A 25,729-nucleotide genomic window follows, 5' to 3' on the forward strand; every position below is an offset into this window, starting at 1 on the left:
CCCAGTGCCTGAAGATACACAAGCTTGAAGGGGCGGGCAGTCATCACCGACATCCTCTTGTGGGTCTTGCATAATTGGGCCTTATCAGTTATAATTTGGATATGTAATCTTTTGTTTTGTTCAAAACTATTTTTTGACAATGCTGTTTTATCGGCATATACCCTTTTTTGTGGCGATGCCTGTCGATTGTCATCTTTAATTACTGTGAACTTATTGTATTATTCTCTAATATTTCATATTTAGCAATCATGTCATTTCTAATTATCGGCTATTCCTGTTTTTACCACTTCAAGTTTTAACTTGCTAAAATCTGAACTTTGTAAAAATTTAGTCATGTCAGCGTCGAATTTTGTAAAAATTTAGCCATATCAACTTCCTATTTAAAGCAATCTTATCAGCCATTCGCCCTTTACATTACCTTTTACACTTCATTCCTTATCTCTATCTCCTGCCCCCCTAGTGCATATAGTTGAATACCAAATATATACACTAGGCCGGGAATGATGTTGCTGGCTCAGAGTACAATATCGGTCACCTACTGCTTTACTTTCATAGCCAGTTAGGTACCCACTCGGTGATCATTTATCCAGGCTATGCCTCTTGTCGGCATATACCCGAATTGATTTTACCGGTATTATATTTTGAACCAGCAACCTCGCGAGTTAATGATTACAACTGATTAGGTTGTAAGTGCATTAACTTCACGGAAGCGGTTTTGAGCTGTCCGTCCCACTTAACGGTGGTCTATTAAGTGGAGGATGCCTACTTCCAACAAATTTTCTGGCAACTTCCTTATATTTATCACTGATACTGCTTGTACTGATATCAACTTCATTGTTTACAAAATGATTTTACATTACTTTACTTACATATAGTATTTTTTCAGTATCGCCGTATTCCATACATTTTTCAATGATTTTCCATCCATTGTCTCCAAGTAATAAGACCCTTGCATTACCATATCTCTAACCCGATATGGCCTTTCCCAATTCGCTATCAACTTTCCGTCTTCATTCCCCTTTCCTGTTGCTGTTGTTCTTCGCAAAACCAGATCCCCTTTACACAAAGGGTGATAAGCAACCCGTCTGTTATAAGCTCTTGACATTCTGTCCTTGTAGGCAGCTGATTTAACTACTGCTTTCTCCCGTACTTCTGGCAGGAAATCTAGCTGTTGCCGCAACAGCAAATCATTTTGATCTTCACAGTAATGCTGAATTCTGAATGTCGGCAACCCTACCTCTGCTGGCACCACTGCCTCTATACCAAACACCAATGTGAAGGGTGATTCCCCTGTTGCTTCTCTAACCGTTGTTCTGTTTGCTCAAAGAATTTCTGGTATCAAATCAGCCCACAAATCCTTCACATCTTCAATTTTCTTTTTAACTGCCACTATGATTTGTTTATTCGCTGCCTATGCCTGGCCGTTTGACTGCGGATGGCATACTGCCGCATATGCAAATTTTACTTTATACATTGCCAAAAGATCTTTGACCGGCTTACAATCAAATTGTGACCCATGGTCCAAGACCATTGCCATCGGCAACCCAAATCTGGTGAAAATACTTTTCCAGATAAACTTTTTCACTTCTAACGCTATTATCTTTGCTACCGGCTCTGCCTCTATCCACTTTGTAAAGTAATCCACCCCTACTATGAGAAATTTTCTTCCTCCCGTCGCTGAAGGAAACGGCCCTACTATATCCATCCCCCATTGAGCAAAAGGGACCGGATTAAGTATCGGCGTTAAATCGTTTGGTGGCAAATTGATTGCAGGCGCAAAATTCTGGCATTTCTCGCATTTTTTCACATATCTGATTGCATCCTCATTCATAGTCGACCAGTAATATCCCCTTCTCATTGCTTCTCGTGATAGAGCTCTTGCGCCGAGATGATTGCCACAAGTGCCCTCATGTATTTCTTCAATCAATCTGGCTGACTCAAAATCCGTTATGCATCTCTGTAACGGTAATGAAAATCCTCTTTTATATAACTGACCCTGATGCATAATGAACCACACACTATCTTTTCGCAACTTCTTATACTCCCTCTTACCAAGTGGCAACACTCCATATAGGAGATATGCTAATATTCTGTCAAACCACTGGATGCCGTTACTGATACACAACACCTTATCTGATTCTTTATCTATACTCTTTTGCCTCAAGATCTCCACCATGACTGTTCTCTCCATTAAAGCTTGAACTGGCCAATCTTGCCAATGCATCGGCATGTGCATTTTGCACTCTCGGTACCAATCTGATTTCAAAATACTGCAACTGTGCCGTTAACTGCTTCATCTTTTCAAGATATCTTATCATTATTGGTTCTCGTGTTTCATATTCTCCGATATACTGACTGGACACTAACTGAGAATCGGTTGTTAGAACTAGCCGTTTTGCCTCCACCGCTATTGACAACTGAAGTCCGACTATTGCGGCTTCATACTCGGCTTCATTGTTGGTGGCCTTGAACTTAAACTTCATTGCATACTCAAAAACTTTGCCATCTAGAGCTGTTATCACAATTCCTGCCCCTGACCCTGTTGACGTTGCGGAACCATCCACTGATACTTGCCAAGTTCCCAACTCTTCCTCTTCATCACTATATGAGGTTTCAACAATGAAATCCGACAGGGCCTGAGCGTTGATTGATGTTCTGGGCTTATAATGTATCTCATACTCCGACAACTCAACTGCCCATGTTAATAATCGGCCCGATGTATCCATCTTATGCAACAATTTTTCCAGTGGATGACTCGTTAGAACATCTATAGGGTGAGCATCAAAATACGGCCTCAACTTCCTTGCCGCCATCACCACTGCCAACGCCATTTTTTCTATCACTGGATACCTGCGCTCAGCCGCATTCAGCACATGACTAACAAAGTATATCGGCATCTGTTGTTTCTTCCTTTCCACTAACAACACTGCTGCAGTTGTTTTTGGCGAAGCCGAGATGTAAAGTTGTAACAATTCTCCCCTCTCCAGTCTTGCTACCGTCGGAAGAGATCTCAGGTGGTTTCTTACCACTTCCAGTGCATCACTTTGTTCCTTTTCCCGTTCAAACGTTTTATTCTTCCTTAAAACCATGAAAAACGGTAAAGCCTTATCAGCTGACTTGCTGATAAACCTAGTTAACCCTTCCATTCCGCCAGTCAACCTAATATCTCGAATAGTTTTCGGTTGTTTCATCTCCAATACCGCATTCACCTTATCAGGATTTGCATCTATTCCCCGTTCACTGACCATGAAGCCTAAAAACTTCCCTGACCGAACTCCAAACACACACTTCTCTGGGTTTAACTTCATCTGATATCTTCGTAACGTCTCGAATGTTTCCCTTAAATCTGCTATGTGGTCCTCTTTCTCCTTACTCTTCACAATCGTATCATCCACATATACCTCTACATTTCGCCCCTTTTTCTTTTCAAAGATCTTATCTACTAACTTCTGGTATGTTGCCCCTGCATTCTTCAACCCAAACGGCATCGCCTTATAACAATACACACCAGCATCTGTTATAAAGGCCGTTTTCGCCCTGTCTGCCTTATGAAGACTGACTTGATGATATCCCGAGAACGCATCAAAGAAACTGAGCATAGCATGGCCGGAAATAGAATCCACCAACCTGTCTATCCGGGGCAATGGATAACAATCTTTGGGGCAGGCTTTGTTCAAATCGGTGAAGTCTACACACATTCGCCAACCATTCTGGATATGTGCAAGGTTCAATAAACCTTGCCGCTAAGAGCTTATTAATCTGAGCTTGTATGGCTTCTATTTTTTCAGTTGATAAGTTGCGCTTCTTTTGCCTTATCGGTCTGAACTTTCTATCCACATTCAACTTATGCTCCATCACCTCTGGATGTATTGCCCGCATCTCACTCGCCGAAAACGCAAAAACATCTGCATTCTCACGCAACAGACTTATCAAATGACATCTCATATCCACATCCATGTCTGCCCAACTTTAACTATCCTACTCGAATCACCTGGTTGCAACTCAACCTGTACAATTTCTCCACCCGGTGACGGCCTCGGGATCTCTTCTGGCCTTACATCAAAGTTTTTCATAGCCAAATCCTGCGCCGTTGGCTCTTTTTCTTTTCTTGGATTATTCGATATCGGACCATTCCTAACTGGATTCTTTAAAGCTGTTACATAACAAGACTTTGCCATTACCTGGCCTCCATGGACCTTTTCAACAGCTCCCAAATTCGACACATAAGCTATCGTGAGATGATAAGTTGACACTACTGCCTGCACATCATGGATTATTGGTCTGCCGATAATTGCGTTGTAAGCCGACGGCACATCAACCACCAGGAACTCTGCCATCACATCTCTCGCTTTCGGCCCATCACCCAGTCTGACTGGTAGCACTATACTTCCTTCCGGCCTCACTGTTGACCCATTGAACCCAATAACCGGATAAGACACTGGTGTCAGATATTGCCTTCCTATTTTCATTTCATTGAAAGCCTTCATAAACAGAAAATTCGCCGAGCTGCCCCCATCAACCAGAACCCTCTTGATATCGGCCCCGTTTATCTTTGTTATCAGAACTAACGGATCATCATGTGGGAAAAAAATTCCCTTGGCATCCTCTTCTGTAAACAGCACGTCAGGAATTGAAGCTGGCCGAGGACGACTGTCAACATCTAAGGCATACACCAAATGACGATGTTCAGACAACTGCTTTTTAGCTCCACTGATTGTTCCTCCATGCACTGGCCCTCCCGTTATCACATCTACTCTTCCTGTTGATAACGGTGGCATTCCTCTGTCCCCTTATCGAACTACTCCACCTTGTGGTTTTTCCGGTCTTGCTTCTAATTGTTGCCTTTCAATCTGCCGAGATGGTGGCTGACTTCCTCCTTCATTCAGCCGGTACTGAGTCAAGTGCCCTTTCCTTATCAACTCTTCAATATTATCTTTCAACTGCGTGCACTCCTCAGTATAATGACCCACATATCTATGAAACATACAATACTTCTTGACATCTCTCGACCTTGCCTTCATCGGAATTGGCCTTGTCCATCCTTCTCTATTCTGATTCACCGAATAAATTGCTGCTTTAGGTGTATTTAAAGGTGTATACGAACTGTACCGCATAGGTGGCTTTGCAGCCCTAACTTCTTGCCGATTTCCCTCTCCCCTACCCGGGGTCGAAGTTCTCGGCCTTCCACTTCCAGAGGTTGCACCCTCAAATTGATACTGCCCCTTACCGGCAGTTACATTCTTATTACTTGTCTTCATCAATTCTTCACTCCTAATGTAATCATGAGCTTTGTTAAAAGCGGCTGCCAATGTCGGCAAATTTTTTCTTGTGAGGTAACGCTTAAAGTCAGAGTCATTTAAGCCGTTCATCAAAGCCATAACAGCTATCTCTTGCTGCAACTTTGGAATTGTATTTGCTTCATTATTTAATCGTCTAATAAAATCCCTTAAGGATTCATCCGGTCTTTGCTCCACCGCCATCAACTCTCCTGAAGTTCTTTGCCGCACACTGTTGCTGACATACTGCCCCACAAACATCTCGGTCAACTTCTCAAAGCTGTCTATCGTTCCATTTTCCAGATTATTGAACCAATCTGCTGCAGCCCCAGTTAAAATAGTCGGAAAAACCTTACACCAAATAGCATCCGAATTGGTGTACAACATCATATGCCCCTCATAGGACGTTATGAGTTTTCTCGGGTCCCCTCTTCCATCATACCTGCAGGTCAGCATCTTGATTTTATCCATTGGTTGATCCAAGATGCTATGTGCAAACGGTGATGCTCTTAACTGAACCACAGTTCGCATTGCTTGCCCCTCAACCTGAAAACTTCTCTGCTGCTGAGTTCTTGTGCTGACGGTGTGACTTGAGGATTGATCTTCTGTCCGCCGTGATGTGGTATGTGTTCTTACCGGCGACTCATTTTGGCGACGCCTTGGCGAGTTTGTTGCTTGATTGAGTTGCTCAACCTGATTTATTAACGGCGCCCCTCTTCCAACTCGAGCCGTTTCGGCCTCCTTCCTTTTCCTACTCATTGCACTCATCACCCTTGCTGCTATCTCCAAATCTTCTGGGGTGAACTCAACCATAGCGTCTACTACTGTCTCCGGCTGCCTTGGCGGAGTTAACGGCATATGGTATGGATTATCTTCCAAGGTATGGGTTTCATCTTCTATTTGAATCTCAGGTTGTGTTGTCACCGATTGATTTATTACTCTACTAACCACAGGTGTTCCATTATTGTTGACCCTTATGAGGTTTTGATGATGATGTTAAGAATTGAGCAAACTTCCATCTAATAAGGATTTTCTAGTGTTGTGATTTTTGCAGGTTCAGTAAGCGTTGGGAGCTAAAGTAGGAACTGAGACAAAGGAACTTTAGAAGGTCCATGAGGACAAGTAAAGACAGAAGAAGAGTTCCAAAAATGGAACTTCCCGAAGTTTCCTTACAGGGACTTCAAAACGGGTTGTAACGACCTGGTTCCGGTGTAATGCTGGGGCAAGCCTCAACAACCAAGGATCCATGCAAAGATCGAGATATCAACAGAAAAAGATGGACTTCATAACTTATAGTTGTATAAAAGATAAGTTTGTTTTGTAGGTTGATGTAAACTTGTTAATGGTTGTTATACATGGAACTTATTAGAAATCAGATAAAGCTTGGCAAACTAATCAATTCATAAAAGATAATTATAAGTTTTATGAAAAAGAATTTATCTGATTTTATTCTTTAAAATCTGTTTTAACTCGGTTTTATCTTTTTCATAAAATTCTATCTTTTAACTAAAACGAATTTGATAAAATTTGGTTTTTAAATAAAGCGAAACTAAATCTGTTTTGGTTTCGGTTTTAAAGAGATAAGATCAGGTTTCTGTTTAACTTATCTTATTTACGAAAACCTTACTTGGTGAGTTGAGGAACCTCTATAAATATAGAAGTAATTCAGCGAAGCAAAATGAGAGTTTAAAGCGTGAAAACCACTTAGTGCTTAAGATTAAGTTTGCCAAAGGTTTAAGCTTTATCATTTTGGTTTCGGGTTTCACGTGTAGCTTTCCATTTATGTGTTAGAGTGAGTCTTTGTGTTGTAATTGGTTTTGGGGTGAGATTGTGAATTCTCTTAAATTCACATTTGAGTGTAAGAGTTTGAATTCTCTAAAATTTGAGTGGTAGTGAGTCACTTCGAGTGTGCCTTGGGGTGCATAGTGGGAAAAAGGAACCTGAGTGTGTCTTAGGTCGAGAAAGGTACCTGAGTGTGTCTTGGGTCGAAAAAGGTGCCTGAGTGTGTCTTAGGTCTGATAGGATAGGTTCTTATCAATTAGTAAGTGTCCGTGGAGGAACTTACGAAGCAAAGGTCTGTGTAATAGGTTGTACTAGGAGAGTTGCCTATTATAGTGGAATTTGTTTATAAGTCCCAATAGGGCCGAGGTTTTACTTCCAGCTAGGCACTGGATGGTTTCCTCGTAAAATTGCTATGTGCCTTAAGTTCCTTTTGTGTTTTGTTTTTAATTTCCGCTTAAGTTCCGCGATTGGAACCTACTACTATTCACCCCCCCTCTCGTAGTAGTTCATCTAAACTAACAATTATTTCCAGCCATAATTGTTACTATTTCTATATGTGAGGTTCTTAGGCGATAGAAGTGATCACTGCCCCTCTTTCTAGCGCCAAATTGTTTGTCTGGATGCGATTACCCGAGAGTCCAAGATCCTGATACTCCTATCGACAAGCTGAGAACCTACACAATGGACAGAAGTTAGCTAACCCCGGGGTGATCCGGAGATAACCACTCCGATGATAAAGTTAGAATGTGTTTAAGAAAAAGAAGATAAGTAAGAGAGGGAAAGTAGAGAGAGGGAGAGAGAGAGAGAGAGAGAGAGAGAAAGAGAGAGAGAGAGAGAGTAATAAATGCTTACCATTAATGGAGCTTAACCTACTATTTATAATAAACCTCATGACAGGTGGCTACAAAGCATGCAAAACTTTTCTTGCCAAGTGTCAATCTATTGCTGCCACGTGCCGAGTACCGACAAGCCGATATGTCTGCTGTATGGAACATATCAGCCTATTCAATAGATACGTTGGGTTCATATCCATATTTATTAAGATGTCGGCCCATTTCACACTTCATCCCATACAATTACAACTTATTAAAATTTATTTTAGTTGTAATTTGTGTTATATAACCCTTATCGAAACTTATTTTTTCTGATTTGAACTTAACTGAACTCATTACACCTGAAATAAGTGAAAATAAGGTGAACAGAACAAACCCTTAAAGTTAATGTTATTGGCTATATTATTATCTTATATATAAGGTTAATTTTTTGTTGTACTCATATATATTGTTTGTGTAACAATTTATTAATCACAATTTTCCTATTTTCTTTAATCAAAAATATACTTGTATTGCATACGAACTGGTGTATACTACATATTATTACGGAGTATTTTTTTTTTTTTTTTTTTTTTTTGACATCATTACTACATAATTATTACATAAGAAGTCGTACATACTTGGATACCAAGTAATGAGGTATGAGTTTGGATAGTTTGACTAATTAAATTGTTGTCCTTCTTTAATAACAATTTGTAATGTAATTATAATGGCTAATTGCTCTTAAATTATATTGATAATAATTTTGGTCAAACGCCAACCCTTAAAACAATCTAAAACTTTAGCTATACAAGCCCGTTGATATAATAAAATGATATTCTAAACCAATTTTAATACAAGTAGATTATCACAAAAAGAATCAATATAATAATCCTTCTAATCATTGAATTAGTCCTTAATCAAATTGACTACAATACGAACCACCTAAAACCAAGTGTAATTAAGAGCTTAACACCAATGATTATCAAGTTTGTCATCCAGTAAATGCAACGCTGGCATATGCTTTGTTATAATTTGGGACTTTGAGTATGTGGATATATATTGCATAATAATACAAGTACAATAATTTTATAGCTATCATATAATTAAAATAAAATATCTTTGCTTTGTTATTCAAATATACTCATCAGATATACCTTGATACCTTCTCTTAGTCCCCCACAAATCCACAATAAACATCAGGTTATTTTGGTCTCTCTCGCAATTGATAACGCCTAAGCGTAGGTCCACTGTTTAACTTAGAAGATGCGTAGACTAGAGGCTTTTTTTGGTGTACTTGCCAATAAAATAAAAAATTAAGTAAATGATTGGGCTGACGATACTTTTCAATTTATCATTTAGATAGAGTACACTATTCTTTGTTTTTTGTTTTTTAAATAGAGTACACTATTCTAATTTTATTTTGGGAAATTGTTCCATATATCCTCGAGGTTTTAAAAAATGCACCGTATACCCTTGAAAACTTTTAAATACACCGTGTACCCTTGAGGTTTGTATAAAATTACATCAAATACCCTTAGACTCACAATAAATGCTAATTTTGTTAAATTGAGACTCTCTAAGCATTAAATTATTACAGTTTAATGTTACCTTAATGCTAAATCATTTAAGTATAAGTAAACTTAATTAATAAAGCAAATTCTAACACCCAGAAATTTAGGATTTAAAATGATCGACGGAGTTTAAATTTTGATTTAATTTATACTTTTAGGCGGTTTTTACTACATAAATATAAAATACTAAAAGTGAGTCAGTGTGTAGGCATGATTTTAGTTTGATAAGTCAATGATATGTGCATTTGTTAGAAAATTAGGGTTATTTGGTGCATTTATTTACAAATATCAGGAGTACATGGTGCATTTGAAAATTTTCAAGGATACATGATGCATTTTTTAAAACCTTAGCGATACACGGAACAATTTTCCTTTTATTTTTGATTCACTTGTCAGCTTGTCTTAAATAAATGAAAAGCAATTCATTATGAGACATGAAACGATCGAGCAGTATGACAATTTAAATTAGTCATGAAATTTGCCGCCTAATTAATTTCTTTAAAATAATGAGAGATACCCTCCAAATTTAATTCCCTCCAAATTGCAACAATATTTGTGCAAATTTAATTTTCTCATGTAAATTTTGTTTTCCCGAGTACTTTTATTACTTTCTCTCTCTACTTTTTTACATACACATTGTCAATTTACTTTTTCAATGTACTTTAACTATTCTTATTTGTGTTTATTAATTTCGTGAAAAATGTCCATAAGAGACTATTAAAAGGAGACTGAGGGAGTAATATTTTCTCTTTATAAAATGGATGATGTAAAGACTATTTCTTTCTATGTTAACGACAAAGAGATTGCGAGCTACTGCCTACTAATTCGACTACAAGAATTCTGAAATGGTAATCGACAAATTAAATTTGAACCAAACGGACATAGAGATCTTGCATAGTCTTGTGAAAAAAAATCCCAAATTCCCAATGTGTAGTTACCATTTGAATGAAAGGAACCATCAAAGTTAAGTTTGTGGAGTGAAGGATTCGATAGGTTTACAAATTGTGCTTTATGGCCATCATACTCAAATCTAAACCAAACTTAATTGCCACTTCTAGCTAGGCTCAACACATGAGAAACAATGCTATCTTGAAACTATAAGTGAGATATTTACTTGATGATAAACTAGTAAAACACATTGTTAAAACATATCTTATCCATATGCTGATATGCTTAACTCATATTGTAAATAAAGAACTATTCTGATTTACTGAAATGAGCTGAATTGAATTGAATTGAAATGTTTATGAGAGAAAGAAATTAGGAGCTGAACTGAATTCAACTAAACTGAGCTGAACTGAAATTAAGCTGAAAAGAACAGGCCCTAAGATAGGTATAATAATGCTATACTGCTATGTATATACACCGTATTTCAATTTATTTTAAGTGCTCACTCGTATCATGTACTTGTATTTTAAATAGATTAAAAAAAATAAGTACAAATTAGAACAATAAATTTTAAACATAATTTATTATTTTTGTACGATTTTTTTAGTTAATTATTTTTAATTTCATAATGATTTTTTTTTTAAAAACTACATGTTAATATAATACGATCTCACTTGATATAATTTTTAATATTACGTAGTAGAAAAAAAGAAGTTCGATTTAAATCAGATAAGCAAATATAAAGTGAACTAAACCGACATGAAGTTGACTACTGTAATCGTGTGAGGATTGTGGTTTGTGAAGTTTAATATGGAGTAATCCAACCCAAAAAAAACGACTTCACCTTGTTTTTGTTCTTCTTTTTTTTTTTTTTTTTTTTTTTTATATTTAAAATCTTTCAATTAGTTTCAAGGAGTCTTTCAAGAGTGAGTTCCATCCTTGTTTAAACAACCCCCCCCCCCCCAACCAAAAAAAAAAGTAACCGGTAACTGCCGGTAATCCGGTACATTCTTTCCCGTTACAAGTTACAACCACCCTCAAAGTTATCTCTCTCCTCACACAATCTCCCTCATTAAACCCCCTTTCACCCCTTCACTCTCTCTCCTCTACTCTCCACACAAATTCACCACACAAAATGTCAATCGAAGAGAGAGTAATCATCGACGACGACTCCCCTTCCACCACCTTCAACCACCACCAACGCCACCGCTGCTGCTTCCAACTCCCCTGCTTTGGCTCCTCCCCTTCTCCTTCCTCCACCACTCCGCGCCACATCACCCTCGGCGCAAACCCTTCCTCCGACCCCACCTCTTCCTTCTGGGACCGCTTCCGCACCCCCGACAACCAATCCCGCTGGTGGTCCCGCCCTCTCACCGCCCTCAAGAAGATTCGAGAATGGTCCGAGATTGTCGCCGGTCCTAAGTGGAAGACCTTCATTCGCCGCATCAATCGCCGCCGCCCTAACCACCGTCACCACCACCACCACAACCAGCAGTCCCCCGGGAAGTTTCAGTATGACCCCTTGAGTTACGCGCTTAACTTCGATGAAGGGCAGAATGGTCATTTTGATGAGGATTTCGCTGGTAACTACCCTGATTTTTCATCCCGATTCGCCGCGTCTTCTGCTTCTGTTACTCCTCTCAAATCTCCGGTGGAGTTCGGTAACGGCGCGGCGGCTTGCTGACGGTGATTCTCAAGGTGTATTCTAGAAGATTTGGTTGGTGTTGGATACGAAATTGGGTAAAGTGCGCCAGGTTGGCTAACGTGCGCCGGTGGGTGCCGGAAAGTGACATCGAGCAATGTTTGTTGGTTTGACTTTTTTGGTGAGGGAAAAGGTTCAAGAACACAGCTGGCTTTTTTTTTTTAATCTTTATTTTATTTTTACAATTTTATAATATGTATGCACCAAATTACAAGTATAGTGAGACAAATGATAGTTTTTGTTTGGAAATAGTAAAAGACAAAAAAGTAGAGGGAAGATGGAAAGGGTGTGGGAATTTGTATAGAAAAAGGGGAGTGTGAAAAGGGTAAGTGATGTAAATGGTGAACAAAGTGTTTGTTTTGGGTTTTTTTACTTGTTTGGACTTAGATTTCTATGAAAGTGATAGAATATCTTTTAATTTTTACTATTATGAGTCACAATAACAAAGATTAGTGTATATTTTTAATAATATATGTTTGGTGATTTGCCCCTTGATTGATTAATTATTGTTGGATATTTATTTTATGTTCATGCTATAGGTGTAATGTTTAAGAATTAACAATGATGTTCGTATAGTTGTATACGTGCTAAACTGCTAATGTAACAAATTTGTGTATCTTTTCCAAATATGTCATCAAATTTAATATCACTTTTGAGTTTTTTTTTTGTTTATTATACTCCTTTTGTTAGATTGCTTGTTTGGTAGGCGATATTGACAAATGACAATAAAGTAATTCAAAACAATTTTACTTTTATACTCCGTATATCATACTAGGTTGAATTAGTTTGAAAGGCCTATTACCTTTAAAAAAAAATTACGAAAATCAATTCTCTTTTCCTATAGGCTATGTATGCATGATTTTGTACTAAGAGAATAATATCTTGTTTAGACTAATGTTAAAAGGCAAACAGAATTTTGACCCTAAGTCAATACTTTGTATTTACTTTAAAGTTGGAAAGTACACAATAATCAACTTCTTAAAGGTTAAAGTCAATTCCCTTTACCAAGAGTTATAAATACTTTGTACTTGGAATCTTTCCTATTTTTATGACATGCTTTCAATTGCAGATTGCCATTTGTTGTAGATTTCCTATTGTTTAATTTAAACAGAAACGGAGATGACGAGCTGTAGAAATTGCTTCAAGAAGAAAACAGGGGGCGGTGAGGATGCCTTTAAAATAACATCTAAGATACCAATCATCGTTTATCTGACACTCCTTGATCTTACAATTATTAATATTATCATTTCAGATATTATATTTTCTCTAATATTTAACTATCCTAATAACTTCCTTTAAAAATAAAAAATAAAAACTATCCTAAATAACTTGATTTTTCCTTTGATCTTGTATATTATTATAAAAATATAATTATTTGAGATCTTTCGAAATATAATCCAGTAGAATATGTCCTGATACGTTGTGATGCATGAAACTCAAGTTGCAACGATAATAAAAGAACATAGAAAGGAGAAGTACAGTAGATGAATGTTTATGGTCTGCCCCTCCCAATGCCATGAACCACGTCGCAAATATTGGGCAGATGTTACTTCAGTCATGTAAGCCCATTTCCCATTAATTCTCGAGGTTTACCCAATTAATATTAAAACTTTGTCAACAAAGAGTAAAACTAGTCACATGGTTTAGTCAAGATATTAAATAGTCAAAAACATGTCTTCAATTGGGTATTATTTTACTAGTAAATAATCTAAATCCCCAAAATATTCCCTAATTCTCACAGACAATTGAATAATTTATATTAACCCATGTGATCCTCAGCTTCTTAATCAAGCAAGATTGGTTAGTTAGGTCATCCATATGATTGAATAGTTCTATTTAATCTAAGAACATTTCCTACTTTTTGTTCCTCTAAAAACTTTGGTGTTTCATGTCTTCTTAAACATCTATGTTAACATCAATATCCAAACACAAAGAAAGGTAATGTATGAGTAGAACATTATAGTAGTAGACCTGACCAAACCAGATCGAAAACCCAACCAATACCTACTTGACCTTAACATTGAGCTTGTTAGAGCCGATGTGTTAAATATATAGCAAACGCAACAAATAACCCAACCCAACTTTCGAAAGCTCTCTGATTATATCTCAAAAAAAGTAGCGGGGTACAAATCAAACTTGCAGGTTGTTACGTACCAGTGGTTCAAATTCACAACCATTTCCTATTCATCAGCATAAACAAGTCCATAGTCGTGATATTTCCAGCACTAACCAAAAGGACAGACTCGCACCAGCCTTTCCCTTATAGCTCAAATAGAGGTTATTCAATCGTGTTGTGCTTACCTCATTACCTCTATGAATAGTAAGAAACTGACAACAGTTAAGTGACAAACCTAATATTATCGACTTAAACCAAAGATAAAAATCAAATAATATCTTTCTCAGCTTAATTAATAGACAACAAATAAAACTCATACATTACTGAAATTTTCCAAAATCAACTTTCGTCTATTCTCTCTGATGTCAGGAACAGTAAACACTAAGCTGCTCCAACATTTTCAGGTCAAAAAGTCATTTCCATAAATTACAGTAACATATAGTTCGTGAAAAGGATACAAAAGAAAATTGAAACTAAATTAATGAACTCTAGAAGCCAATAAAAAACAACTAATAGAAGACTACATCCAGACAAGGGCAGAAAGGAGCTGTACATAGCGCTATTAGCTACAACTGCATAAAGAAAGTAAATTTTATCTCAGAAAATCTTCAAATTTTACTACAGCCTATTTTGGTCTGTATAATTTGAGGGCCATCTTCGGGCAAAACATAAAGTTCGAAACAGGCATCACAGACCCCTTCAGGTATAATGTTGATGAAACAATTGTTCAAATGACAATGAGAAACTTTGCAACCAAGCATACATCCTTCAGTTAACCCAATTAAAGGGCCCCAATTATCTTGGTCAGATGTCCATGTCCTTTTCCTCTTCCTAAATTTCAAACCAACCAATCAGTCAATCAACCGCCAAACCAATACTTAAAAATTAATACCAAGGTTTTTGGAACTTCAATTTGCTTGACAATGAACATATATAATTGCAAACAGATGGAAGCTAAAGCAAATATAAAAGCCAAACGGAAACAGTAATAATCTAGAGCACTTACCACTGCCATCTTATCCCAGTCCTTAAGTTTAGAATTTGTCAACATGTAAGTGTCACGTAATGGTGCCCATGCTGGTTGGCAATTATCTTCTCCATCTTTAGAAGATCCCTGCATTTTACAAATGTTGGGAGTCAAATCTAAAACCAAGCTTAAGGGAAAGCTCAACAAAGAACTCTTAACAATGCTAATGCCTATGCCTCATTAGAAAGAAGTTGGAAAGGGTTGCTGCTTTTGGAAGTGGATTTATAATCTGCATTGTTACTACATGTGGCCGAAAACCTTGTTCGGAAAAAAAGTTTACACTAAATGTGCTTGTAAAAGGTAAGGTGTTTTGAGATTAACTAAGAAGGGGGTGAGATTAAACTACAGATAATAAAAGGTTTTACCAACATTCTAAAGTTAAATCTATTACATTAGGGTCATTTGGTGTCAATTGCCCATTTGCTTCATTTTCTCAAGAAAACATCCACCATAGGCCAGTTTGCAATCCAGCACTTACACTCAAAATAAAAACAGTCATATGGGTCATTATAATAGCACTAGGTAAGGACGATTTGGGAGAATTAGAGTACAATAGATTACCTATAAAAATATGTAGGAGGATGAAAGCAATCAATATGTTCTGAAAAAGCAAGATAATTGTTTGTGTTTTATGAGAAAGCTGAGCTAGTGGTTGATATTGACAAAACGGTTATTGCTATAGCTAGAGGGTCATCTTGAGGAGATATTGGTGGCTAATAGATTCTACATTTACAATCAGCGAATTGTTTATCCAGAGGAGGATCCTTTAGGTGCATACTTTCACATCCTTTATCCAGGACTCTAAAAGTTCGAAGTTCCATATTTTCAAGTTATCCCATCCCATATTAATCCAGAAGAAAAGGTATAATACAAAGTTGAGCAGCTCCATAGTAATGAACACAATAATAAAAAACCAAATAAATGCTGCAGTATAAATTTGAGCCATAGCATACATTGGAAACCAAACCAAATGGATTGTTCAAAACAGTGTATTCCACACAATAATGAGCTAAAGAATTAAGCAGGCCATGGGTGAATTAAATACACAAAGTTTTATAAAGTAGCAAGAGGCATTTCAGACTTTCAACATATTGATAAGAATAAAGTTCAGAAACTAAACCTTAGTTGTTGCATCAGCTGATTGTGCAGAAGCCTTGCTCAATTCTTTCATGAATGCCTCTTTTCTCCGCTTCGTCAAAGCTGGCATAGCAAGGTATAATTTATAGTTCAGAAAAAAAAAAAAAAAAAAAATCATAAGGGGGATGAAATAATAGAGGATTCAAAATATTATAACAAAACTGTCCAAAAAAGTACACTGTCATACGATTCTAAATCTCCGACAAAAGGGAATGGGGCTTTTAAAATTTAAGCAAAGGGGGCTTCTAACAAGTAACCATCAAGGTCATAAGGATCACATGATCAGGATGGGCAATCTAGATCCAAACTCTTATGAAGGAAAGCAAATGACCTTCATGCCTCATTCTTCATACTATGCATCATGCTGCATCCTTTCCCTTTAAATTCTTGAAGGTACAGGAGGCAGCAAAAGCTGAAAACCTATAATAATAGTCTGACAGTCTGTTCATGGTGGTATACTATTGCACTAATCACATCCCAACTTCCCAAGTCTCGCTTAGAGCACATCCCCGTCAAATAATTTTTTGCAACAAAGAGTGACACTAAACAAAAAGGATTAATCTCTCTTGTTTCAACTTCCTTTCTTGCATAAACCATAAATTTCGAAAGATTCACACTCTTTTAGGTAGTAAATGAGTTCCCAATTCAATCATAAACATTGAGGTCTTGATCCAGGTTGTTCTCCTGACTTCACTCGAAATCCATTATATTCTTAACCACTCAACATCAGTTTTTTAATCAAGTATACGGATTGTAGACAACAAGGTGGGCTGTGGGTACCACTTAAATACTACAGGTGTGGTACAGACATAAAACCTCATGCCCTCAAGCTACTGTGAAGCAATACCAACAACACAATTTTTTATTTTTTTAAAAAAAGGTCAAGTGATGCTCATAAGCTAACACTTGACTCCATCAATACAAGAAGCCTAATATTTTGGACCTTGAAACTGTAAAGAGGGTAAGTTATACCCTCAAAAATCTGATGCTTTCCTATTTTCCAAGTGCACCATCAATTTCCAATGGAAACATCTTCCACATTCCACAACTTTTCCAACCTCCTTTTTCAAGCAACAAGAGCATAATTTACATAACAAGTTTGAATCCAACTCATCCCAAACAATGCCAATGATCACAGCCACAAAGAAAATTTCAAAGGATAGAAGCATGAAGGCTTATCTAATAGGTTCTTCCTACTTGAAACACAAACATCATGGCTTGCAATGAAAAAGTTCATCTTTATAATCACAGCCTCAGACCTCAGTTGGTCTTTTACTTGATGGCTGGGCAAGTGAAAAAATATAAGCTATTGGAGAAGCTTTAGTTTCCAAAGTAGGAAAGAACTTCAACAAAACACTTTCAAGTATGATGGCAAAACTCTTGAAACCCTTGAAATGAAATCTAGATCAGTGAATAAGTTCACTTTGGATATGGAAGCTTTGGGTGACAGCTTAAAACAATAAAACCAGAAGATAGCTGCCCCTCTGCGGGTAAGCAGGATAGAAGGCAAGTTCATATGCATCCTAACTGCTTTAACCCTAGCCTCCAAGGTAGTGCTGTACTGCTGTTACACAGGTATATAGATAGCTTATGGCTAGAACTAAGTATAAAAATTGGAGTCCTCAGTACAGGACCTAGACAATTATACCTTAAACAGAAGCAAACCTTTCAAAAAAAATAAAAGTGAGAACAATACCCTTTGCGTCTTTAAAGCTTGAAGGATTCAACCCTTTCTGAGCATTTTGGGCCTTATTAACCTGGAGACAAGACAGAAGTAAAATTAAAATATGAACAACTTCAATGTGCCAAGTTTGAAGGGGAGAATATATGTGTTACTAGTAGATAAATTTGTGCAGCAGCACTTACAGCATTGAATAGCTTGACAACTGGAAAATTGTTCAGCACACGAGCATCATGAAGGCACCAATTTCATGGGACAAAATTGATAAACCAGAAATAATGTAAGCTTGAAGATAATATACAAAGACTTAAGGAGTGAGCTTTTATTTACGGATAATGGATGAATTATAATACCTCCTTTTGTGGCAACCCCTATCAGAACTTTTTCATGCGAGTCTAAGAAATTAGCAGGCTTCACATGTCCCTTCTCCTCAATCTAGTTACAAAGTCAAAACAATACACTGTAAAAAGAGTGTGCCAAAAGATAAACTATACACTAATTTGTGTGGAAGGTTAGTGTGACATACCAATTGCTTTTCCTTCTTTGCTTCGCCTTTAACCTTCCGCTCAGTGACCTCTTCTGCAAGCTTTGCCACAACAAGCTTCTTATGTGCTGATAATACAGGACCCTGCAGAGACAAGACCATTACATATGAGCCACAAACTAACATGTACTTGTAGAAATGGACATCAGAGTCTTGTAGAATTACCAATGCCTCGTCATCAGTATGCTTTTTAATGATACTGAGAAATGCCAGCTTAAAAGCATTACAACCTTCAGAAAATCGTGTTATCCCCGTTCGAACTTCATGTTCCTCATCTGAATCTTCACTTCTGTTAGGCCCTGCCTCATTGTCACTGATATCCGAATTATCATCTTTCTCAGCTTCCATGTCTTCACCATCAAATTCAGCTGCCCGCTCATCTTCATCATCATCATCATCATCTGAATTATAATTTCTAGCCCTTTTACGATATAAATTCTTCATTTCCTTGCTAATCTTAGCCTTCTTACCCATCCATGGACCAGATTTCATTCTTTTAATACCGGGACGTTTGTTGGGTTTACTCTTCCTTCTCTTATGCACCACAGATTGTGGTGATTGTTGAGTTTCTTCTACCATATTTTCTTTTCCAAATTTCACAGATCAATCCTATACAATATAAAAACCCCCATAAAAAAAGTTGTCAATTTGTTCATATTTCTCAAAGTAAAATTGTTCTATTCACCCAAATAAAAAATTATGGAAAACATTCATCAGAAACAACCAATCAAATCAACAATTATCCATCTTCAATCCATATTAAAATTTTAAAAATTCAATAGCAACTAAATAATTCAACAAAAAAATCCCATTAATCTTCAATAAACTTCAATGAAACAAAAATAAGGTCTATATTCATAGTTCAAACCTAACATTAAAGGGTTGTGCAATACATTAGCAACCAAATTTGATTCAATTATCTCATAATTTTAGGTATATCTGATACAATAATCAAATTAGGATCATAATTTCATTTTCTTTTGGTAATGATGTTTCATAATCTTAGAGTTTAGAACAAATAGTTCAGATTTTCGAGCCCTACACTTAATGCACTGACACTTAAATTAGATTAGATGAAATATAAACCCTAGATTGTGAAATTGATATGATGATAACAAAAACAAACAACTTACCTCAGAAGCTGCTTCAATATCGAATACTAATAGCTTCAACGGAGAACGTGAACTGCGCTTCAATGGAGAAAGTTGAGTGCGCTTCAATAGATAGCTGAGAGAGAGGTAGGGTTGGAGGGCCTTGTAGCCCTATTAAAGCCCATGACCCGCCACATTTAAAAATAGGTTACATCAATTGGTCTTGCACGCATGTGAAGCTAGATACATACAACACCAGCCTAATAAAAGAAGCAGCTCACTTGCTAAACACGTCCAAATGCCCCAAAACGAAAATGCGACCTAACCCAAATCTTCACTTTTCAAATGTGACCCACTCCAAATTCATATTTTGGTTTTTATTTTTTTTAAAAAAACGTTTTACTTCTCGTTAATTTTTCAAAAATAAAATTCTGCAAGTAATTTCTCTGGATTTCTCTCTCCAAACTCCATTCTCTCTCCCTACATGATTTTACTTCACTAAAAACTGAAAAATAAACAATGGATATACGAGAAGAGATGCAAAATAAAAAAGATTGTCCTAAAAAACGGTAAATTTTCTTTGATTTTTGTCCGAATTTATGTAAATTTTTATGAATATCACTGACTTTCGTCGTTAATTTTTGTCCGAATTTTTCAATACTCTGTTTGAATTTTTTGTTTCATAATCATATTAGGAAACCAATGCTTATGATCATATTTTGAATGATATGTTCACTTTCTAAAATACATATGTTTATATTTTTTATGCCTATGTTCACTCTCTGAAAAGCTAATGTTCACATTTAAGGGAACCTATGAATATGTTCATATTTTGTATGATTATGTTCTTTTTCTGGAATTTATATATTCACATTTTTTTTTGAATATGTACATATTTTTAATACTTATAATGCATATGTTTCATAATCATATTATTTTTTATTTCTTTAATTTTTATGTTCATAATTAAATGCCTTATATTCATAATAATATTTTATATGTTCATAGATAGTTTCAAATATTCATGATGTAAATATGTGTTGTTCATGAAATATTCTCATTAAATCTGTTTATGCATATGTTCTCTTTCTTAAATGCATATGTTTATATTTTTTACGCATATGGTCACCTTTTAAATGTTTATATTCACTTTAAGGAAACCAATGCTTACGTTCATATATTGAATTGTTATGTTCACTTTTTGAAATGTATACATTCATATATTTTATATTTTATGCCTATGTTCACTTTCTGACAAGCTATGTTCACATTTACGGGAACCTATGCATATATTCATATTTTGCATGATTATGTTCATTGATAAAAAAAATGCAGCAAATCAGATAAAATTGAATTCGTTAGAAATACGAAAATCATATATAACCTAATCAATCGAAATTAATCACAAAGATACCACATAAGAAATCGAAATTCACACATAGATCAAATTAATCGAACATATCCAAAAATTAAATGAAATTCAATTCATATAAAATTAATCAAAAAAGTAAAAAAAAAAATACGGAGGAGAGAGAAAGTGAAAAACAAAGGAGAAAAAACAGAGAAGAAAAAAGTGATAATGAAAATTTTGATTGAAATTCTGATGATAATTTGGATCTAAAGTATTATAGGAAAGAAAAGAGAAGAGAGAGAATTTGAAAGAAGGAAACAAAATTTTTTAAAAGGAAAGTAGTTACGCGCGAAAAACGATGAACTAAATTTGGAAGAATGTTAAGTGGGCTACTTTGGGCTGCATTTAAATGCTGTTGTAGCCATTCTAGCTGCACAAGCATGCAACTAAGTATATGCCCGTCTAATACATAAATGGGGCGGGTATTTATACGATCGTCCAGTTATGAGGCAATGCGGGCTTTATAAGGGCTTAAAGAACCTATTTTTTAAAAAAAAAACTATTTTCACACACCAAAGCTGGTATCAATTCTTCGTAAGTTTTTTTGGATAAGTATTTTTTATTTTTTTTAACACGTCTAAAATTATATTAATTAAACTAAGTTTACAACAAATGAAATGAGTTTTTTGGATTTTACTTCGTATTCTTTTATTTTGGAAACGACTAAAATTACATTAATTGATTAAGTTTACAACACATGAAAAAAAGTAAAGTAACATAAGTTCCTATAAGCAAAGCTTTACACAAAACTAACTAAGCCCATTAACGACATTTACCTTTCCGTTATTACAATGAGTGGACAACACATATAAGAATTACCAACTTACATTTAAATATGCGATGGATCATTGGTAGAACGGGGAAAGTTAGTATAAAGATTAGACGTTGTTATATTAATTTTTTTCAAAAAAAAAACCGATATGTTAAAATAAAAGTTATCTCTATCTTTATCTTTACTTTATATATATATATATATATATATTTATAAAAAGTACAAGATTACTTTTATGAATAGTGTGCTACCAATTATACCCTTTAAAATGTTCATTTACATGTTTACCCTTATTATTGTACAAGTTTTTATTTTCATTATTGTTAGTTGCCTTTTTTTTTTTTGAAAACTTATTTACACTAGAGCGTAGGCATTTGCACCCTTAAAATATTTGTTTACATATTTTCTCTCATAAATGTAATCAACAACTGAAAAAGCTCCCCGAACATAGCTAGCTATGGCCAGGGCCGTCTTAAACATTTACGAGGCCTTGTGCTGTTTATACAACTTTGTGTAAATTTCGGTAGTTTTTTTATTTTATTTTATTTTTTACACAACAGTACAATTAAATACAGTAAGTTGGACTATTTTTTTTTAGTCAAAGATAATATTGAGAATTATTCTGATGTGAGGCACTCCTACTTCATACGCATATTAAATAAGACACTTTAACTTTCATTACGGAGTACTATTTAAAAGAATAGGTAGTTCACTTATCCCCGATGTTCACTTATAAAATGGCATAAATATATACAATACGTAATATATTAATATATTATGTAGAGGAAATTATTAAATTTAGGGGGAAAAAACAGCCCAAAAAATTTAAGCATAATTGCTAAATTAGATAGAAAATAGAAGTGAATGACATGATTCTCATTGATGGCTTCAACCCCAATCATCAATAACTTAATACTGAAACAGACACTGGGAGTGACACATGTCACATCCTGGTGCAGTTTTTTTCCCTCCAAAACTCCCCTTCCTTTTTAACTTCTTCTTCTTCTTCTTTTTTTTTTTTTTTTTTTTTTTTTTTTTTTTTTTTGTTTGTGAATATTTGATTCTATAATAATATCATTCAAAATCTTTTATATTATTTTTATGACAATATATATTCTTTTTTATTTGGGTTCATAATTATTCTATATACATTTATCTAAATAAATATTTCAACTCTTTTTTAATTATCTTTTAAATGGAGTATTATTAGATTTTGGCAAAAAAGTAATAATACATTGATTCATATAATCTAATATATATATAAAGGGGAGTTTTTTCCCGAGATTTTAGAGCGCCACGTAGGATCTAATTTTCTTAGCGTGTCATGTAGGATTATAAATCTTAGTTTTAGCCAATTAAATAAGAGATTATTAATTTCTTTTAGAATTAAATAATTCAAATGCCATGTAAGCAAAATTGGCGAATGAGATTTTTAAGTTTAAAATAATTAAATATTAAATATTATCTTTTAATATTAGGAATTTTATCTAAATATATAACAAATTTTAGCTAATATATAAAGGGGAGTTTTTTCCCGAGATTTTAGAGCGCCACGTAGGATCTAATTTTCTTAGCGTGCCATGTAGGATTATAAATCTTAGTTTTAGCCAATTAAATAAGAGATTATTAATTTCTTTTAGAATTAAATAATTCAAATGCCATGTAAGCAAAATTGGCGAATGAGATTTTTAAGTTTAAAATAATTAAATATTAAATATTATCTTTTAATATTAGGAATTTTATCTAAATATATGACAAATTTTAGCTAATAAATACAAAAATAAAATAAAATTAATAATCAAACAAACCGTGCATCGCACGGGCTTTATCTAGTAGATGTTATAGAAATTATTTTAAAACATCACTTATTATTATTATTTTTTTAAATACCTCAGCTAGCTAATATTTTATTTCAATTTCAATTTAATATAACTATATATTTAAGTTAATTACAATTTTTATTTCTGAAATTTTACTACTATACGTACATATTATCACAAATTAAGGATTTATAGAGCATAGTAAAGGTGTATTGTGTATAGCTATAAAATAAAAGTTGTGTTTGACAAATGAGTTTTTAGATCTAAAAGGGGATATAGTATTTGTAATTTTGTGTATGTTTGTGTAATTTTTTTTTTTTTTTTTTTTTGACGAAGAAGATTTTAGTTTGTTGTTTGATTGATTTTTGATGTTTATTAAAAATGAATTTATTTATAAGTATTTACTAATATGACCACTAGATCTGATCAAACCAATTCCCGCCTGAAAAATTATCGGGTTTGGGCGGCCTAAAAAAATCCATTTTTAGATTATTTTTCGCTTTGTCTATTAATATATTTTATGATATTATAATTTCTATATATTTTATTTGTATGTTTTATCAAATATTATTTGTTGGATATAATTAATTTTCTTACAAAAATTAGACTTACCATGCATGGCACGGGCCTTAAGCTAGTATATATTATACTCCGTACAAGTTAACCCTAATATGATAGGATTAAGAAACTAGGAAAATAAGAAAAAGATATTAAAAAGATATTAACTAGCCTCAAAAGATACTAACAAAATATTCCTAAAATATCCTCAATAATAATAAATACATATACGTAGTACTATATACAACTCATTCCCAATAGAGGAAATTATTAAATTTAGGGGAAAAAACAGCCCAAAAAAATTAAGCATAATAAATACATATACTGATATACATAGTATTATATACATCTTATTCCCAATAGAACCGAAGAAGGGAAAGTTGAAGACACTTAATACAAAAAAAAGAAGGTGAATATGTAAGGCCTTGTGCTGTTGGGCTGTTTGCACAGCCTAATAGTTGGGCCTGGCTATGGCGTGCGCATCGTGCACATTAGCCACCTTAGTTAGTTATTATTATGTTAAAATAAAAGTCCTTATTGTAGTATAATTAAAAGGTAAAATTGGTATAAATCACCTTTTTGTCCAACTTTTTGAAAAAAACCACCTTTTATGTTTTTTTATTTACTAAACCACCTATTAAGTACCTAAATTTTTGATTGCACCACCCCTATTTCAAATCTAACAGATTGCATCTCAACCATCCACTTCCAAATCATCAACCATATATAGCAAAACCTTCCCTTCCATCTCAACCATCACTTCACTTACCTCAATTTAGGGTTTGAGAATAAACAAATACTACAATTTAACTTTTGTAGCAAAATTAGGTTTGGTTTTTTTAGAGGTTTACTCAATTTAGTCATGCATTTATATAGAGGGAAGGATCAAATGTTTTTGGAGGTGAAAAAATACATGATTTAGGAGCGAAAGACACAAGTTGTGGGCCCCTTTGACGTCTCAGTTAAATTTTTCGTCAAAATTTGAAATAGGGGTGGTGCAATCAAGAATTTTGGTACTTAAAAGATGATTTAGTAAATAAAAAAACATAAAAGGTGGTTTTTTCAAAAAAAAGTTGGACAAAAAAAGTGATTTATACTAATTTTGCCTAAATAAAATCATAAATATATATATTTCAACATCACAATAATTTTAAAGGTCATCCGAGTTTAAATAAAGGCCATTATATATATATGTTAAAAACTTAAAATTGTGGTCATAAGTTTTTTCCATTAGCCGATGGTATATAAGTCAGTAACTTCCTCCTGTAGTTTGAAGACTGCCAGTCTCTGTATACCTTCTACTCTTCTAGCATCTATGCTAAGCTGCATATATACGATCTAATTAGCTGCTAATTCATATGAAAAGTGAGCAAAATAAAGAAAGATTATTTTGCTCAATTTTTCATATTATGAAGAAGCTAATAAATCATACGAGTACATACATAATTTTGTTACATATACAAATCATGTCCAGAAAAACTTCATTTATTTTATACATATGTATTAATCTTAATACCAATAGTTGCTCTAATAATTAC

The 25,729-nt window shown here is 34.6% G+C and overlaps 2 protein-coding genes across 2 annotated transcripts; one reads left to right on the forward strand and one right to left on the reverse strand.

The window, feature by feature from the left end:
- Positions 1-11,311: 11,311 nt before the first annotated feature.
- On the forward strand, positions 11,312-12,402 carry LOC145568358 (uncharacterized). The gene has a single exon (XM_081627789.1). The coding sequence runs from the start codon at positions 11,468-11,470 to the stop codon at positions 12,014-12,016; it is 549 nt and encodes a 182-aa protein (XP_081483915.1). The 5' UTR covers positions 11,312-11,467; the 3' UTR covers positions 12,017-12,402.
- Positions 12,403-14,555: 2,153 nt separating this feature from the next.
- On the reverse strand, positions 14,556-19,824 carry LOC145568360 (uncharacterized). The gene is made up of 9 exons (XM_081627790.1): positions 19,673-19,824; positions 18,705-19,148; positions 18,522-18,623; positions 18,349-18,430; positions 18,181-18,200; positions 18,011-18,071; positions 16,298-16,377; positions 15,157-15,264; positions 14,556-14,981 (listed from the first exon to the last, which is right to left on the reverse strand). Exons 2-9 carry the CDS (start codon positions 19,116-19,118, stop codon positions 14,955-14,957), a joined length of 894 nt encoding a protein of 297 aa, XP_081483916.1. The 5' UTR covers positions 19,119-19,148; positions 19,673-19,824; the 3' UTR covers positions 14,556-14,954.
- Between the last annotated feature and the right edge of the window lie 5,905 nt (positions 19,825-25,729).

This window comes from Chenopodium album, chromosome 11 (assembly GCF_948465745.1).
Source record: "Chenopodium album chromosome 11, dcCheAlbu1.1, whole genome shotgun sequence".
Classification (NCBI taxonomy): Eukaryota; Viridiplantae; Streptophyta; class Magnoliopsida; order Caryophyllales; family Amaranthaceae; genus Chenopodium; species Chenopodium album.

What these genes read in the sequence shown, in the direction of transcription:
- LOC145568358 (XM_081627789.1), top strand. Translation starts at nt 11,468, where the DNA reads ATGTCAATCGAAGAGAGAGTAATCATCGACGACGACTCCCCTTCCACC.
- LOC145568360 (XM_081627790.1), bottom strand. Translation starts at nt 19,118, where the DNA reads ATGGTAGAAGAAACTCAACAATCACCACAATCTGTGGTGCATAAGAGA. An exon ending in AAGCTTTAAAGACGCAAAGG is followed by an intron (nt 16,378 to 18,010) that starts GTATTGTTCTCA and finishes TTGCTATGCCAG; the next exon opens with CTTTGACGAAGCGGAGAAAA. An exon ending in ACTGGGATAAGATGGCAGTG is followed by an intron (nt 14,982 to 15,156) that starts GTAAGTGCTCTA and finishes TTTGAAATTTAG; the next exon opens with GAAGAGGAAAAGGACATGGA.